Source organism: Ciconia boyciana, chromosome 2 (assembly GCF_034638445.1).
Source record: "Ciconia boyciana chromosome 2, ASM3463844v1, whole genome shotgun sequence".
Lineage (NCBI taxonomy): Eukaryota > Metazoa > Chordata > Aves > Ciconiiformes > Ciconiidae > Ciconia > Ciconia boyciana.
In genome coordinates, this window is record NC_132935.1 from 18191726 (window position 1) to 18207332 (window position 15607).

At 36.1% G+C, this 15607-nt stretch overlaps 1 protein-coding gene across 3 annotated transcripts in view; it reads left to right on the top strand.

Moving 5' to 3' along the window:
- CSMD3 (CUB and Sushi multiple domains 3) overlaps positions 1-15607 on the top strand; it is a 782968-nt gene that overhangs the window by 522041 nt on the left and 245320 nt on the right. For all 3 annotated transcript variants that reach the window (XM_072852006.1, XM_072852007.1, XM_072852008.1), the window contains one exon: positions 8536-8727. In XM_072852006.1, the coding sequence (XP_072708107.1) occupies positions 8536-8727 (192 nt within the window). The remainder of the gene's footprint in view (positions 1-8535; positions 8728-15607) is intronic.

Consider the following 15607-nt stretch of genomic DNA (forward strand, 5'->3'; position numbering starts at 1 on the left):
TCTTTTCATGCAACTTTACAAGTTGTGGCTTGCCTGTTTCTGTGAGCCTGGGGACAGCCAGTGAAATGCCCACTGAGGGACTACACAGGTGCACAAATTCACAAGAAATCTGTAACTCAGTGAACTTGGTTTTTGGGACAGAACAATCTACTTGACTGAATCCTTCTTTTGACAATAGCATGCACACAACTTATGTTTGACAATTACATGTTTGCAAAGACAAGTACACAAGTACACAGGACAGTTAGGGTGTCAGGACCTTCAAACTTTGTGTTACACACCCCTTTTTGTGCTCTGCCCAAGTTGCAGTCCCTGTGAGTTCAGAGGCAGCCAAGGAAATCCCCATGGGGCTACTGGGGACGAGTGTTATCCTTCCTGTTCCAATGTATAACCCTTCTTCAGTCATCTGTTTCCTGTTCTGATGTGTGGTACCAGGCTTGGTGTTAGGATGCATTTGGTCAGTGCTTAGTGTAAGAGGGAAATAAAGCTCAGAAAGGTTCACTGAGAGTTATAGAGATATGGTGGAGACGGGCCCTGCTACCTGCAAGTTCAGTACCATTCCTATGGCTTTGGACACCAAAATGACCTGTTGGCTATGCCAGAGCCTTGGATTGTCAAGGTGGTTGCTGCTGCTGCTCTGAGGTTTGGAGTGTGTGAGCTAGAAGCTACTGTTGACAATCCACAGCATGTACTGCTCCATCATCTCTCACAGTCCATACAGCAACACGAGAAGCAAACCAATTTGCTGTCCCAGCTCTAGACATTCAACATGAACCTTCTCTTCTTCCAGAAATTAATTCAAGAATTTTGTCTGTGGTCTGGTCTTCTTGGAAGATCTACAACTGAAACTTAAACTGATGATTTAGCTATTTTCTTCCCAAGCTTTTATTTCATTTAGAATACTTAAGGATTATTTGAAACAGAAACTGAAGCTAGGCCTATGTATTGCATTCTTTGAGCTATTGGCTCTTGAACTAGTCAGGAAGTTCTATGTGAGAAGCCACATCAATATGTATTCTATCTTCTGCTTCAAATTAGACAGGAGAGGTTTGAAATGTGGTCTACCCCCGTTTACTAATTTCTGTGTTTTGGGGTTTTTTGTTTGTTTGGGTTTTTTGTTCTGGGCTTTTTGTTTGTTTGTTTGTTTTCTCCCATGCAAAATAAAACTGACCTATCTTACACCTCCTAACATATTTACTGTTGCAGAATCTGAGAGGAATGAAACTCAAAGTTAAATGCTTAAGATGATGTAGCTAAGAGTTAGGTAAACAGAGAACTTGCCTAGAGAACCTAGAAAACCCTGACTGTGCAAAATGTTAAAGTCTTTTTGTTGAAGGGGTGTGTTGTCCCAGATGAAATTCTGATTCTGTGCTTTATTCTTAATATTTTCCCATTTTAATCTTCAAACAATAACTGACAAACTTAGATAGAATCTATGAAGTCATGCAAAATCAACAGACTGAGTCTATGGTTAGAATTTACTTAAGAATTATAATGGCTCTGCTCCTAAATCTCTGTTAGATCTACAGCAGAAACAGAAGTTAAAAATAGACAAAAAAAATTATCTCAGCAGTGCTTCTGTTGGTAGAAGACTGAATAAAAACACTGTGGCTATTTTATTCTTTCTTTTTCAGGAAAAGTTGTATAGAAGGTGGGATTTGAGATGGCAAATACTAGGCTGACCTGATTCTCAAACAGTATTACAGATGCAGGGAGACTGCAGTGTCCATATGGGTAAATGTATTACATGGAGTCTGGGACAGCTTGAATTTTGAAGGTGCAGTCTGTCAGGATTGGTTCAGGCTGATGCAAGTTTGAAAGACCAACAATTATAGAAAGCCTTTATTTAAAGTGATAGGAGTTTAGAAGAACATGTTTGTTTAAATAAGTTAAGAATTTTGTTTTTGACATGCTGTGTGTTATGAAGAGCTTGAAATTTGGAAGGCTTAGAGCTTCTGCCCTGATTTTGTGCTCTGGGGAAAAAAAAAAAAAGAAAAAAAAGGAAAAAAAGAGCAGTTTGTTGGTTTGGGTTTTTTTCTCCTAATTCTCAAATAAACAAAATTCCCCTTTCTTTTCTCTCCAGAAGACATGCACAAATTAATCAAAATGAATAATTAATTTTGTCTCAGGGTTGGGATTCAGACTCTTTACTGATATTAGACTTGGAATGCATTAGAAAACTAAATTTAGAAATCACTGTTAACAGCAAGAAATCCCAAGACATTTGTTATATTGATCCCAGCATCAGTGGAGTCTATTCCTGCCTTGTCACACTTTTAATGCCATGTTTCAAAGTATCTTTCGTGCATGAAAATGGAGCTGTCATCTTAGGACATTACAGTCACATATCAAATTGCCTGGGCTTATGAACTACCAGAAACCTTTGGACCCTGGCAGTAACTTACTATTTTTGGGGCAGGAATGATCAATTTACAAAAATTTAATTATCTGATTTATTGTTTAAATGTATTTCGGTGCCTTATTATTAAAAAGATGTATCAAAATGTTTTTATATCCCACATCAAGGACATTCGTGATCTTTGTTTAAACTTTCTGGGTATGACTGAATGCTGGTTTAATTGCTTCTGCAGCTCTGTAGGAGCATTTGTACAGTCATGTACAGCCAGTCAAGTGATGATTTAAGATACTGCCTCCTCTCATCTTAACTGCTCAGAACATATGAATCTGTTCATATGCATGCTATTAGGACAAATCCAAACAAGTTGGGAGGGGGGTGGTGGTGGAATTTTTTACATGTCTTGGCTGCTATGAAATTCCAAAACAAGATTCTGCCCTACAAGATTCTGTATTCAAGTAACATAACAGGAATGGGGTAAGATAAGTAACTCTCCAGAGTAAGTATTACTTGTGCCTGTGCATTGGCATGTTTTCTGGAGAATCTGGGAAACAATCTGGTCTCATATTCAAAGTTACATTAGAGAATATGTTGTATGGATATCTGAGATATTAAGCCTCACTTGTGGGTCCTTTGGCTACTTCTGTATTAGCAAGTAACATAGACTAAGAGGAGTTGATATACAGATTGAAACAGCTGGTACTGAAACACTGCTGGCACCACTGTTCATATTCAGAGATATTCTTAGTTCAGAATTGTTCTAGTGTAGTTCAGAAGTGTATCTTCCAGTTTAGTTTGATCCAAAAGGAATCAATTCATGTGCTCCAAAACCATGCCCCGATGTAAAACAAAACACAATCTGGAATTTTATTTCACACACTCAGCTCTGAGGTGTGAAATGCTAATGTTGAAACACTTTCTCTCACTCTGACCACGCAGAAAGACATACAAGCTCTATGTATCTAATGTCTCCACTAATCTCTCACCTGTTGAACAGTTTAAGCATTGAGTCTCATTCATCCCCATCCTGAAGCTGGAGTTCTTGGTCAAGAACTGTCTCTTGAATTCTTAATCTAGCACAAATCTTTTGACTGATTGCAGTGTAATTTTTCCAAACTAGCACTGCCCAGAGAAAGAATAAAATAGGTTTCTGAATTTCTCTGTCTTCATTAGGGAAAAAAACCTCTCAGACGATCACACACAGGTTTATGCTACACACAGTCATTCTTGCACCTGTCATGCTGCATGTACTAGGTAATAGACACTTTTTGGAATTTGTCTTTTTCCCATCTAAAACATAGTTTATAGCAATTTAATTGATTACATTTACAAATAATACCTCACTAGTTATTCAAGGCAATGTGACTGTAAGATATGTCTTTTCTTAACTCTCAGTTTACAATGGTTGTGATAGAATAAAACCTGATGTATCATTTTCTTGCTTTATCTATAATTTTTAATATGTCACAAAGAACTGTAGAGCCTATACATGAACTTATGGGGAATTGTGATAGCCTGCTCCATTTATTTTGCAGAAAGCTCTCAAGACTGCATTGCAGGTATGATCGCAAAGTTATAAGGGACTTTGTAATTCCCAAGCTTTTTGCTTACTCCACAAATTTTCGTGGGCAATGATGAAGGTAGTGGTTGAGGTGCCTGAATATATAATTGGAAAAAAAATCAGTTCTTGTACTGGAATATACACTTCATAAGTAAAACAGTATAGATACTTCAAAAGGAGACAAAAAAAATAGGCCAAAGGTAGATTATGAAAAGAAATATTCAAAAATAAACAGAATAAAGAGGCAAATGCAAGTTGAGAATGCACTACAGAACACACCCTATCAAGACAATTATAACAGAGATCCTCTCTGAAATCAAACAAACAAACACAGTTTTTAACAGTAGTAATGATGGGCTAGAGTCAGGCACGTGAAACAAAAACTAAGGAGTAGAGCAGACATTACAGAAAGCTGTGATTCAGAAATTCCATTTGAATATGTGGTTAATATATGTTAGCTCTCAATAAAAGCATTGGTTCTATAATTATATACAGTACTGGGATTTTCCTTCTCCAGTTTCCTTCTTATATAATTATTTTTTAACCTGGTCCCCAAAAAAGATATTTCTGTATTTGAGGATTATTATTCTGACAATTTGATTCATAAAAAAAAAAAATCCATCTCCTTTTTAAGGCAAATACATGATGTCAAGTGAGTCAAAATAAAATTTATTATAACAAATTTATTCTTAAGATAGAGGTTACATGTCTAATATAAATTATTCATACAGGATTTTTCTCTTAACGGAAAAAGATTGATGTATCAGGATGATGTTTCCTTCTATTCCATCATATGAGAATGTTAAGTGTCTAAGCCAGACATAGATGTTTCTCCCTTGTGATACTGACTGTAGAGGGAATCTGGGAAACAAGCCTATTAATAAGACACCTAACTTTCACATGGCCAAAATTAAGTTAAATTAATCTCACTCCTAATTAAGCAAGTTGAATTTAGACACATGCTTACAAAGAAACATATGTGGTTTTCAGAAATACTGTAAATGAATAATTTATTTACACTTTAATCTCACTATAAGTGTGGAACTATGTTTGGATACCTTCTCCTAGTGTGTTCTGTTTAAAATGAATTAAAAGGAAAAAAAAAGAATATGAAAATGGTCTATTTTAGGAATTCTATAATGCTCAGTTATTTCCACAACAAAATATGGGAACAGGTAAGAAAAATAAATAAATTAATAAACCTCTACCACTATTTATATATATAAGCCTCTACCACCCTTTAAAATGACAATCAGATTAAAATGACAGCTGAAATTTTGTATCTAAATCTGTTAGTTAGATTCATTGAAGTGCTCTGTAGAGGTAGGTGTATATTTTGAAATGGAGGTGAGACATACAAAACTGATTGGAGTGCTTGCTCTCAACAACAGCAACAAAATATTGCAGATTTTTATATAAATATAAATTAAAAATTTAGAGCAAGAGATGTGTCAAAAACTTATCTATGTTTGACTTGTCCAGTATGCATACCTATTCAAGGTTTTTACCTATTTTTACCCAACCACATTCCCAAAGACTGTGGGACAAATTATACTAACTATTCTAAGTTAATAGCTTTGTAGCTGTACAGTGTACTTACACCAAGAAATTATCACTGCTTTATTATGCTGCTGAAGATATTGAAGATAATATCACACAACTATGTGAATGAATAAATCACATATCATGTAGTAGCAATATTATGGAGGTTTTTTCTCTCTTTCTTAAAATGCCTCCTTAAAGTAGCACTTTAACAGAGAACATACAAGCATAATTTCCCACAGATTTTAGACAAATCAAAACAAAATGATTATTTATTTATGAGAAAGTAATTATAAATATATCATTTCATGAATCCTAGTGCTTTTAATGGCATGCTGGGTTCTTTCCCTTTCTTACATTTTATTCATTGAGAATACATTCATTTATTTTTTATCAGCCTATTGAGAATTTCTGTATGACATTCATGGTTGGTTCTAAAATAGTAGCTCACCTTGTCTGTCAGACTGTTTCATAAATCCTTCAATTAGAATTGATAATCTTAATAGAACCTTGCAAATTGCCAAACAAATGCTGAAAATTGAGAATTAGACTTTTAGAAATTGAGTACTTAAAAGCCTAAAGTCCAGACTTAATAGCTATTTATCTACTTCCACTGTGGAAGCAGAGAACATGTATTTTGCCTTCTAGTGCTATAATGCAAAAATCAGTCTTAAAGCAGTCTTTTTATTTTTAAATGAAGTCTGTGTGTATTTAATATGAATTTGCAAAGTTAAAAAACAGTCATAGAATAGTTTAGATTGGAAGGGACCTCTGGAGACCTCTAGTCCAACTCCCTGGTCACAGAAGAGTCAAACAGATCAGGCTGCTTAGGGCTTTGAATATCTCCAAGGTTGGAGATAATGCAATCCCTCTGGAAAAAAATTTCTGGAAAAAAAGAGCAAGAAGTAGATTGAGCAAACATGCAAGTATGCAAGAAGGCTACTATACATGGCAAATAAGGAGTAGGTTATCAGTTTGGCATATGTATCTTGTACTATAAAGTTAATTTGCATAATTATTACTAAGTGATTAAAAAAACCCAAAGAGTTTGTATCAGGAATTACAGATAGATCTGGGTGGCCGTTTACCTTCTTTTTCAGCCATATACAATTCTTTTGCAGAATGATATAATCTAGTAAGAACAATAGGATGTACAGCTAATAACAAATTTTATAGCAACAAAGCAATTTTATAGCTTTCTCTCTTGAGCACTTCAAGACTGATTACAAATTCTGTGTAAGTATCAGCCCCCATTCTTCTAGAATGGATTTCAGCATGTTTTAAATAAGGCACTGGAGTGTTATTCTTGTTTATGGCAAGATTCAAGGCAGGAAGTATTTAAGTGGGCAGAACACTTAAGTTTCTTTCCAATATGGACTGGTCTGACTGGCCAACACTAACCAAAAGATACAGTGTGTTCTGTGTTCTCAGCAGGGAGGAATGCAGATTAATATATGACTTCTTTTACTACTTGCTTCAGTGTAAGTTTACCTTAAGGATTTCTTTTTTACTTCTGACCTGCATTAACATTATGAACCTTTTCATATTTGATGAAATTTCACTCCTGTGTGATCTAGCTCCAGTATCTTATTCTCTTGCATGCAACATTTGCAAGATCCACTAGTATAGTGAAGTGAAATTTAGTAATTCCATATTTTAGTAATATTTTTTCTAAATTAAATACCAGCAGCTTATTTAAAGATATAAACAGGAGTCCTAATCATTGTGTTTAAAGCAGAAATTTTAAAAACTTGCATGCTTATATATATATAAAAAAACATTATCTTTTATTTATTATGCAGTAGTTAATATTTTAAAGAAATATTTATTTAATCTTTGAGGAATAAGGAGGAAAAATTTCCCTAACTTGTGGTCATAGCTGATTTTTTGACGGGGTTTTTTTGTGTTTTTTCCCCTGTACTCAGGACTTCTTATGTGGAAAAACAACTTCATAAAAAGCCCCATAACTTTATAGAGCTAATTCTTTTATTTTTTATTAAGTAGGTTTTGGAAAGCAAGATACTTGTTTTTTTAGGGAAATAACCTATTTGGACCAAGATTTCTTCTTCAAAAGCATAGTAAATATATAAAACACGCACATTTCAGATTAATACATTGCTATCTGCTGGTATTAGCTCCCCAGAAAGAGGGCATCTGAATTAAATCTTAGTACTGCCACTTTGTGTCTACGTTACACAGATTGCTGAGCTCAGTAGGACTAGTTCCACAGGCAGCTCTGACGTTCATTATTTATTTGTAATACATATAACATGTTGCAGTTCTGTAATGTAAGTAGGAAATAGTATTTACTTAAATAAACATTGATGTGCTCACTTTTCACATAAGCTTATATATTTTGGCTCATAATAAATAATATGTTCATCATAATATGTTAAATCTGGGGAAAAGATCTATAAATCTCTCATACTTCTCTTGTGATTGTGTGTGCAGTCTTAGTAATAATCTGTACTTATGCATTATGTGTAGCTATATATTCTCTCAGACTAAGTCCATGTGTATTTTTTGTGTAGGTGATTTCTTTAATGTTATTACAAAAGCCTAGCATGGTAGATATGTCATGTGCAAGGTTATAGATATGAGTGATCAATGAAATTCACTTCCAAATTCACTACTAAATGTTACACTATACATACGTTTAAGAACTATAGAGTTATGGAGAACTGACGATGTGTACAAGCATAGCTTGTTGGACAACCTGAGGTTCTTAATCCGTTCTTTCCGTTATTCATATTAAAAATTCCTATAAATTAGAAGTGCTGAGTGTCCATGGTACTAGGAGATCTCCTACTTTCCTTTTTACATATTGCAATGCTCCACAGAATTTTTTTCAAAAGAAGATTAAATGAAGAATTAGACACTTTCAATAATTAACGCAGGTGGCAAAAAATAATAGTATAAAAGCAGCAGATTGTTGGATGATTTCTCAAAATTTTAGAATTGAGAGGAAAATTTTGGATTTGCAGAGCTTCCTGATTAGAAAAAAGTAATGGGGCAAAAATGGATAGAAAAGCTGACTTTTTAAATAATTTATTTTATTTTTTCCCTTCTCTGCTAGGTTCTGTAGCTACTGCCTGCCGTGATCCTGGTGTCCCCATGAATGGAACTAGAAATGGGGATGGAAGAGAACCTGGAGACACTGTCATTTTTCAGTGTGACTCTGGCTATGAACTGCAAGGAGATGAGAGAATAACCTGCATTCAGGTTGAAAATCGGTACTTCTGGCAGCCCAACCCACCAGTCTGTATAGGTATGCAGAAAAAATCAAATAATGCTTTCCTAAATTTTGAAATTCTGGTGTAATAAATCACACTGCTCTAGGAACTTTCTTTGAAAAACAAATGCACACAAGTACTACACATCTGATAAATTATTCTGTATAAAGCTCTGGTGGACATTACCAAAATCTTTCCTCTGTATTTGTTAGTATAATAGTTCTCATCCTTTCCCTCTCAAGGCCATATAATTTATAATTTGATGATCTGTGACAGAGAAAGCAAGAAAGTCACTGTCAGTGACACTATTAGCTTTGCCTTAAAACTTGAAAAATGGTGATAAGTGTGGAGGATTTGGTAAAAGGTCATATGCCCGTACATACAAAATATCAAGCAGATGACCTAGTAAATTTATAAATCAGGTAAAATTACACAAGGGCTAAAGTAGGATGCAACAGGAAAGAATGAGAAGATGGTAGCCTAATTTCTCTAGCAGTCTTCATTATTTTAGAAGGAACAAAATTTCACTAGTAAAAATTATAATGTACCATTTACTTCTGGAAATATTGTCTCAGTCTCTAATGCTATCCTGATTAACATAGCTTGTATTACATGGATTTTGAAAGCATTTAACTTGGTTAACTGAATCATGATGAAAAGTAATAAGAAATTACAAAAGTCTCTAGTGGATAGTAGCCTTCCAGTAGTCTTTTCCGAGGCAATCCTAATTATTACTTTTATTGATCTAGAAAATATCTAAACTACCACTTCTAAAACCTGATGTAGAGGTAGAGTGATAAATAATCATGGGGTTACCCATCTGGCTAGTTCGGTAAATAATGTAATAATGCTTATTTCCAGTATGTTCTTTAATGCAATAAATGTGATATCATGATGTAGAATGATAGAAGATTTTGTCTCAGAGGACAGCAGCTGCTGACCTGAAATTCCCTAAGGGTTGTGATAGGTAACCTGTTAAATAGGATCTGCAAGTCTGATGGTGCAGAAAAGAAGGAAAATGGGCCAAGGAAGTGCAAGTGGAAGTGGAATGCACTCCAAGGAAGTGCAAGTGGAAGAATATTGGATAGGCCAGTTGCAGTGGTATTACCCTGAGTCACATCATTATGAGATGCTGTGCTTACTGTCCTGCCCAAAGCAGAACTGCCTGAAAGGAGGGGGGTAAAACAAGGGCACCTCAAATAATCACACAAGAGCCCTTGGGCCCAGAGTGCTGTAGAGCGGGCACTGCACCTGTAAGAACATCAGCTCCACAGGGCACTCTTCCTGCTTTGCTATCCCTGGTAGTCTGGTCTTGGGCAAACACTGCAGGGAGGAAGTAGCCAGAGACAGTAACTGCTAGGAGCACTTGTATAGCTTTCAGATACTCTCTTGCCTTTAGTAAACTTAACTTGACCTTAGCTGTTACAAAATAAAATATGCATCCTATTTGCATATGCATGCATGCACATACACCCCATGCATGTCTGCAGACAAGTATTTGCAAACATACTACAGTATGACATACTACATACTACACTATGACCTGGTGTCTGTGGCTATTCTACTTAGCACGTCAAAGTGTTATTGTGGTGGGTTAACCCTGGCTGAATGCCAGGTGCCCACTAAAGCCGCTTTATCACTCCCCTCCTCAGCTGGACAGGGGGGAAAACATATAATGAAAGGCTCATGGGTCCAGAGAAGGACAGGGAGAGATCACTCACCAATTACTGTCATGGACAAAACAGACTCAACTTGGGGAAATTAGTTTAATTTATTACCAATCAAATCAGAGTAGGATAATGAGAAATAAAAACTAAATCTTAAAACACCTTCCCCCCACCCCTCCCTTCCTCCCACGCCTAACTTTACTCCCAATTTGCTCTACCTCCTTCCCCCCGAGCAGCACAGGGGGACAGAGAATGGGGGTTGTGGTCAGTTCATCACAGGTTGTCTCTGCCGCTCCTTCCTCCTCATGGGGAGGACTCCTCACACTCTTCCCCTGCTCCAGCGTGGGGTTCCACCCACGGGCGACAGTCCTCCACAAACTTCTCCAACATGAGTCCTTCCCACGGGCTACAGTTCTTCATTAACTGCTCCAGCTTGAGTCCCTTCCATGGGGTGCAGTCCATCAGGAACAGACTGCTCCAGCATGGGTGCCTTCCACGCGGTCACAAGTCCTGCCAGAAAACCTGCTCCAGCGTGGGCTCCTCTCTCCATGGGTCCACAGGTCCTGCCAGGAGCCTGCTCCAGTGCGGGCTCCCCACGGGGTCACAGCCTCCTTCGGGCATCCACCTGCTCTGGCATGGGGTTCTTCAAGGGCTGCAGGTGGATATCTGCTCCACCGTTAACCTCCATGGGCTGCAGGGGACAGCCTGCCTCACCATGGTCTTCACCAGGGGCTGCAGGGGAATCTCTGCTCTGGCACCTGGAGCACCTCCTCCCCCTCCTTCTTCCTGACCTGGGTGTCTGCAGGGCTGTTTCTCTCACATATTCTCACTCCTCTCTCCGGCTGCAGTGCTGCAGGTTTTTTCCCCTTCTTAAATATGTTATCACAGAGAGGCACTACCACCGCCACTGATTGGCTCAGTTTTGGCCAGCGGCGGGTCTGTTTTGGAGCCAGCTGGCATTGACTCTATTGGACATAGGGAAGCTTCTAGCAGCTTCTCACAGAAGCCACCCCTGTAGCCCCCCTGCTACCAAAACCTTGCCATGTAAACCCAATACAGTTATTTTATCTGTTCTTTCTCTTCTTACTATGCCTTCTTCTATCATGTGAATGTATGGGCTTGAGGACAAGAACTGTCTACACTATTTGCTGGAAGATTGCAAAAAAAGAAATATTTTATTGCTCATCTCTTATTATTCTTATATGCCTAAATATGTATTTGATGATAATTGAACATCTATCGATGTTTAAGGGAAAAATTAAAAGGAATGATAGAGGTCTAGGAACGGGCCTTATAATGAATATATTGTATCATACTGGCCTTATTTGATATTGCTGGTTTAAAAATATTTTTCAACTGAAAAATAATTACCGTATGATAAAGCAGTGCTAGCAGTTTTGCTTATTATCAATTCTGAGTTGATTATGTTATTAAATAGATTAAATGTAGGTGCTCACTTGTCATTCTGTCATTAGTACATATCTAAGTAGGCATGCACTTGTTTTCTTAACTGCACTCTTACCAGTTACCTAATCCAGTTACCTAATACTTGTAATTTCTTGTAACACCTACTTTACATAGAGTAGCAAGAATGCTTATTATGATGATTTATTGGCCAAATATCAGGCATGAAGTTATTTTATATTGATTTCCTATAATGATACAATTTTGGGGAAGATGAGCTGCTAATAGACTAAAGTAGGGTATGCAAACCTTATCTCTGAGCCCAAAGATTTCAGAATTGTCTGTTGTAGTTCACTACAGTCTGAAGTTCATCCATTTTTTTCCAAACTTGTAATATATTCACTTATGTTGTTTCTGTGCCTGTAAATCAAAACTGTACAAGGCTTACTCTACACAGAACTTCAACATCATCATGTTTTATCAAAGTCTTAGAAAAAATAAACATCATTTTGATGGAAGAATAAGAGGCAGAGATAATTCCTGAGGTGTACTGTTGTAGCATGTTCTAGATTTATTTTATTAGTTCTTTACACTCCTAAGTGTCTTCTTGAACCTCCTGAGTATTAATGCTCAAAATGAGGTAAATGTGCTTGTTAATTGTTCTTACCTGTGGGACAGCCTTGTTTTTTTAGATTCCTTCAGTCTTGCCTGTAACACAATTTTAAGAACATCTTCATTTCCAAGGTAACAGCAATGGGAAAACTACAAAGAGCTAAATATTGATTCAGCTATTTGAATGAATGATGAAAATTAGAGATTATTCTATACTGAAGATATTCTGATGAACTATAAATCTGAGAATATGTCTCTGCCAAAAGACAGTCCTTTGGCTTATGCCTGTGGCACCCAAAATAGCTAGGTGTTTTCCATTCCAAAGAATTCCCAGATCCAATCTTGTTTAGATACCAGAATCTTAAATTATTGTATTTGCTTAGTTTGCTCAGGGATAACACTGAAAATACGGGCATGCAAAATGGCATTTTAGGATTCAGGTTTACTATACATTTAGGTGAAGTAAGGACTGTCTCCCAGAAGTTTCAGACTTTCTTCAGAAATTCATAGGTCAATTTTTTTTTTAATTGCATCTTGGTTTTGTTTGTTTCTATTGTTTCGTTTTAAGCAAGGTCTTGGTTTCCATTTTTATATCTATGGATCAGTTTTTTGTAAACAGTGAATTCTAGTGGTGCTTTCCTCAAAGTATGGTCTATATGACACTAACGCAAAGGAAAATTTCAGCAGTTATTTCATATTTAATTATGAGGATTTAAATATATCTTCAGACTAGATATAAGGAAGAAATTTTTTGCTATGAGGGTGGTGAAGCACTGGAACAGGTTGCCCAGAGAGGTGGTAGATGTCTCATCCCTGGAAACATTCAGGGTCAGACTGGACAGGGCTCTGAGCAACCTGATCTAGTTGAAGATGTTCCTGCTCATTGCAGGGGGGTTGGACTAGATGACCTTTGAAGGTCCCTTCCAACCCAAACCATTCTATGCTTCAATGATTCTGTATTTAATATCTCTTATTTTAAAAATTAACTAATGAAACCATACATTCTGTTTCTTTTGTCAATATGTAATTCAGTGAATAAATAAATAAATAAAAGACAGAAAGTTCTAGAATAGTACTTTGTTGCCTTCCAGAATAATTAAATAGGTTTTAGATAAAAAACAACCCAACCTGTACTTCCTCCCATAGAAACAATTAATGCTAAGATCATCATACAGCCAGACTCTCTGGCACAGTGTTTGTTTACCACTGTGTCTACACAGAGGTTTATAAAGAGACGATGACATAACCTACATCTAGTTTTCACTGTGTGATACATTAAAAATACATTTTTCATAGTGTATTGACATTTGCATTTCTTTCTAGATGGGCTATTATATTTGTTCAGTCTTGTGTCTAATACTATAAAAGATAGGCATCCTTTAAACTTTGTTTTCAGAGCTGGTCTGCCGTCAGCTAAAAACAAAGTTATGACAATAACAATGTTGCACACACTAAATTCAGAAAATTATGGATTCTGAAACACACAAGAATTTAATTCAAGCACACAGAGAAAGAAAGTCTTTAAACAACTTTAGAGAAGACAGTAAACTGGAAATGGCAACATCGTCTAATAATTTTCATTAGATGATGTTGACTTTCTCAACTTACTATCTAATGAATAAAAAAATAGTCTGAAGCTGTGGTATCTGAAGAAAATTATACCTGGGAGATATTTTACAAAGTTGAAGATTAATGTTTTTTTTTACTGCTGTTAATGGTATAACATACATTTTGACTGTCCAACTTTGTGTACTTTCCATTTATTCCCTGGAGAGTCTTTTTGATTATCAACTAGACCTTGGGAAGGATTAAATGAAAGAACCAGTCTCACTGTAAACTGAAAAAGTAACTGCTAATGTGTGTAAATGAAAGAGTAAGTAGATAAGAAAGAAGCTACTAGTATGCAAATATTCTATCAATGAACTTAACAGAGAACTAAACTAAATCAAGACCACATCAGGAAAGTACCATGCATGCAGACATTGGCAGAAAGTAGTCTGGAACAAGGACATAACAGTTTGAGTTAACATCTTTGTATCATCATATGTAAGTTCAGCGTGCCTCAGAAAAAAACTGATACAGTTTAGGGGTCATTTCAGTGAAGCTTGGTTACAGTGAATAACCTTAATGTCCTCTTTGGTACTCTTCACATTTTCATTCTTGAGATACACAGATAGTGCAGCCTGAACCATTAAAGTACTTCAAGAGCATGAATGTACAGGGTTATACTGAAGAACACTAGTTCCAGGTGATGAGCAGCCTTTACATTCCATATAACCTCACAATTCAAGACTCTTTTGCATGAACTTTTAGTTCAGCAATGTAGAAGGCTACAGTGACCTCTTTTACAGTTAAAGGAAGCATATTGTTTTGTAATAACTTAATTTTATTTTGTTTCAGAATTTTAACAAAAGAACATTAAATGAAAGATGCTTCTGATTAGAAACAATACCAATTTTAATCTTGTGAAGACAGAGAAATTGCCATTATTATCCTTATTGTAAAACTAACTAAATGTTTTGTACTAAATGAAACTTCGCCAGCCTGTTCCCTTGTAGCTAATGGAACTTTCTCTAGCAATTGAAAACCTCTGAGAAAATGCTATCATTACAAAATTTGTATTTGGCAATTGTTAAGAGAAGCAAAAAAATTGCGCTAGGTCTCGAAAAATTATTATATGCATTTGCTAGTACTATTGATTTATAATATTTATGTGTTCCTAGAACAAGGTGGTGTTTCAGCTTCTAACTGCTTTTACACAAAACGGTGATTTTGGAATTCATTACCACTTATAGTACCAAAATATAATGGAAGATTCTAATTTTATTTTTGTTTTTGAGGTAATTTTCCTATCCATTGCTCCCTTTTAATACAAGAAAAATGCATAAAATGTAGAAAGACTATACTCATATATATTGTAACTGTGGATACATTAATCTACTTAAGTTTTCTACTTGCACTATTTGAATTCTTACATGACTTGTGATTTATTTCTCATGAAATTAGAAAATACTGTATATATTTCCCACTCAGTTGATTTATATCTGTACATGTCATCTTGATCTGTACAGATCATCTTGAGTGCCATCACATGGCACGTATGGGACAACCAGGTGATCAGGCACAGTCAGCATGGGTTTATGAAAGGCAGGTCCTGCTTGACCAACCTGATCTCCTTCTATGACAAGGTGACCTGCCTAGTGGATGAGGGAAAGGCTGTGGATGTTACCTA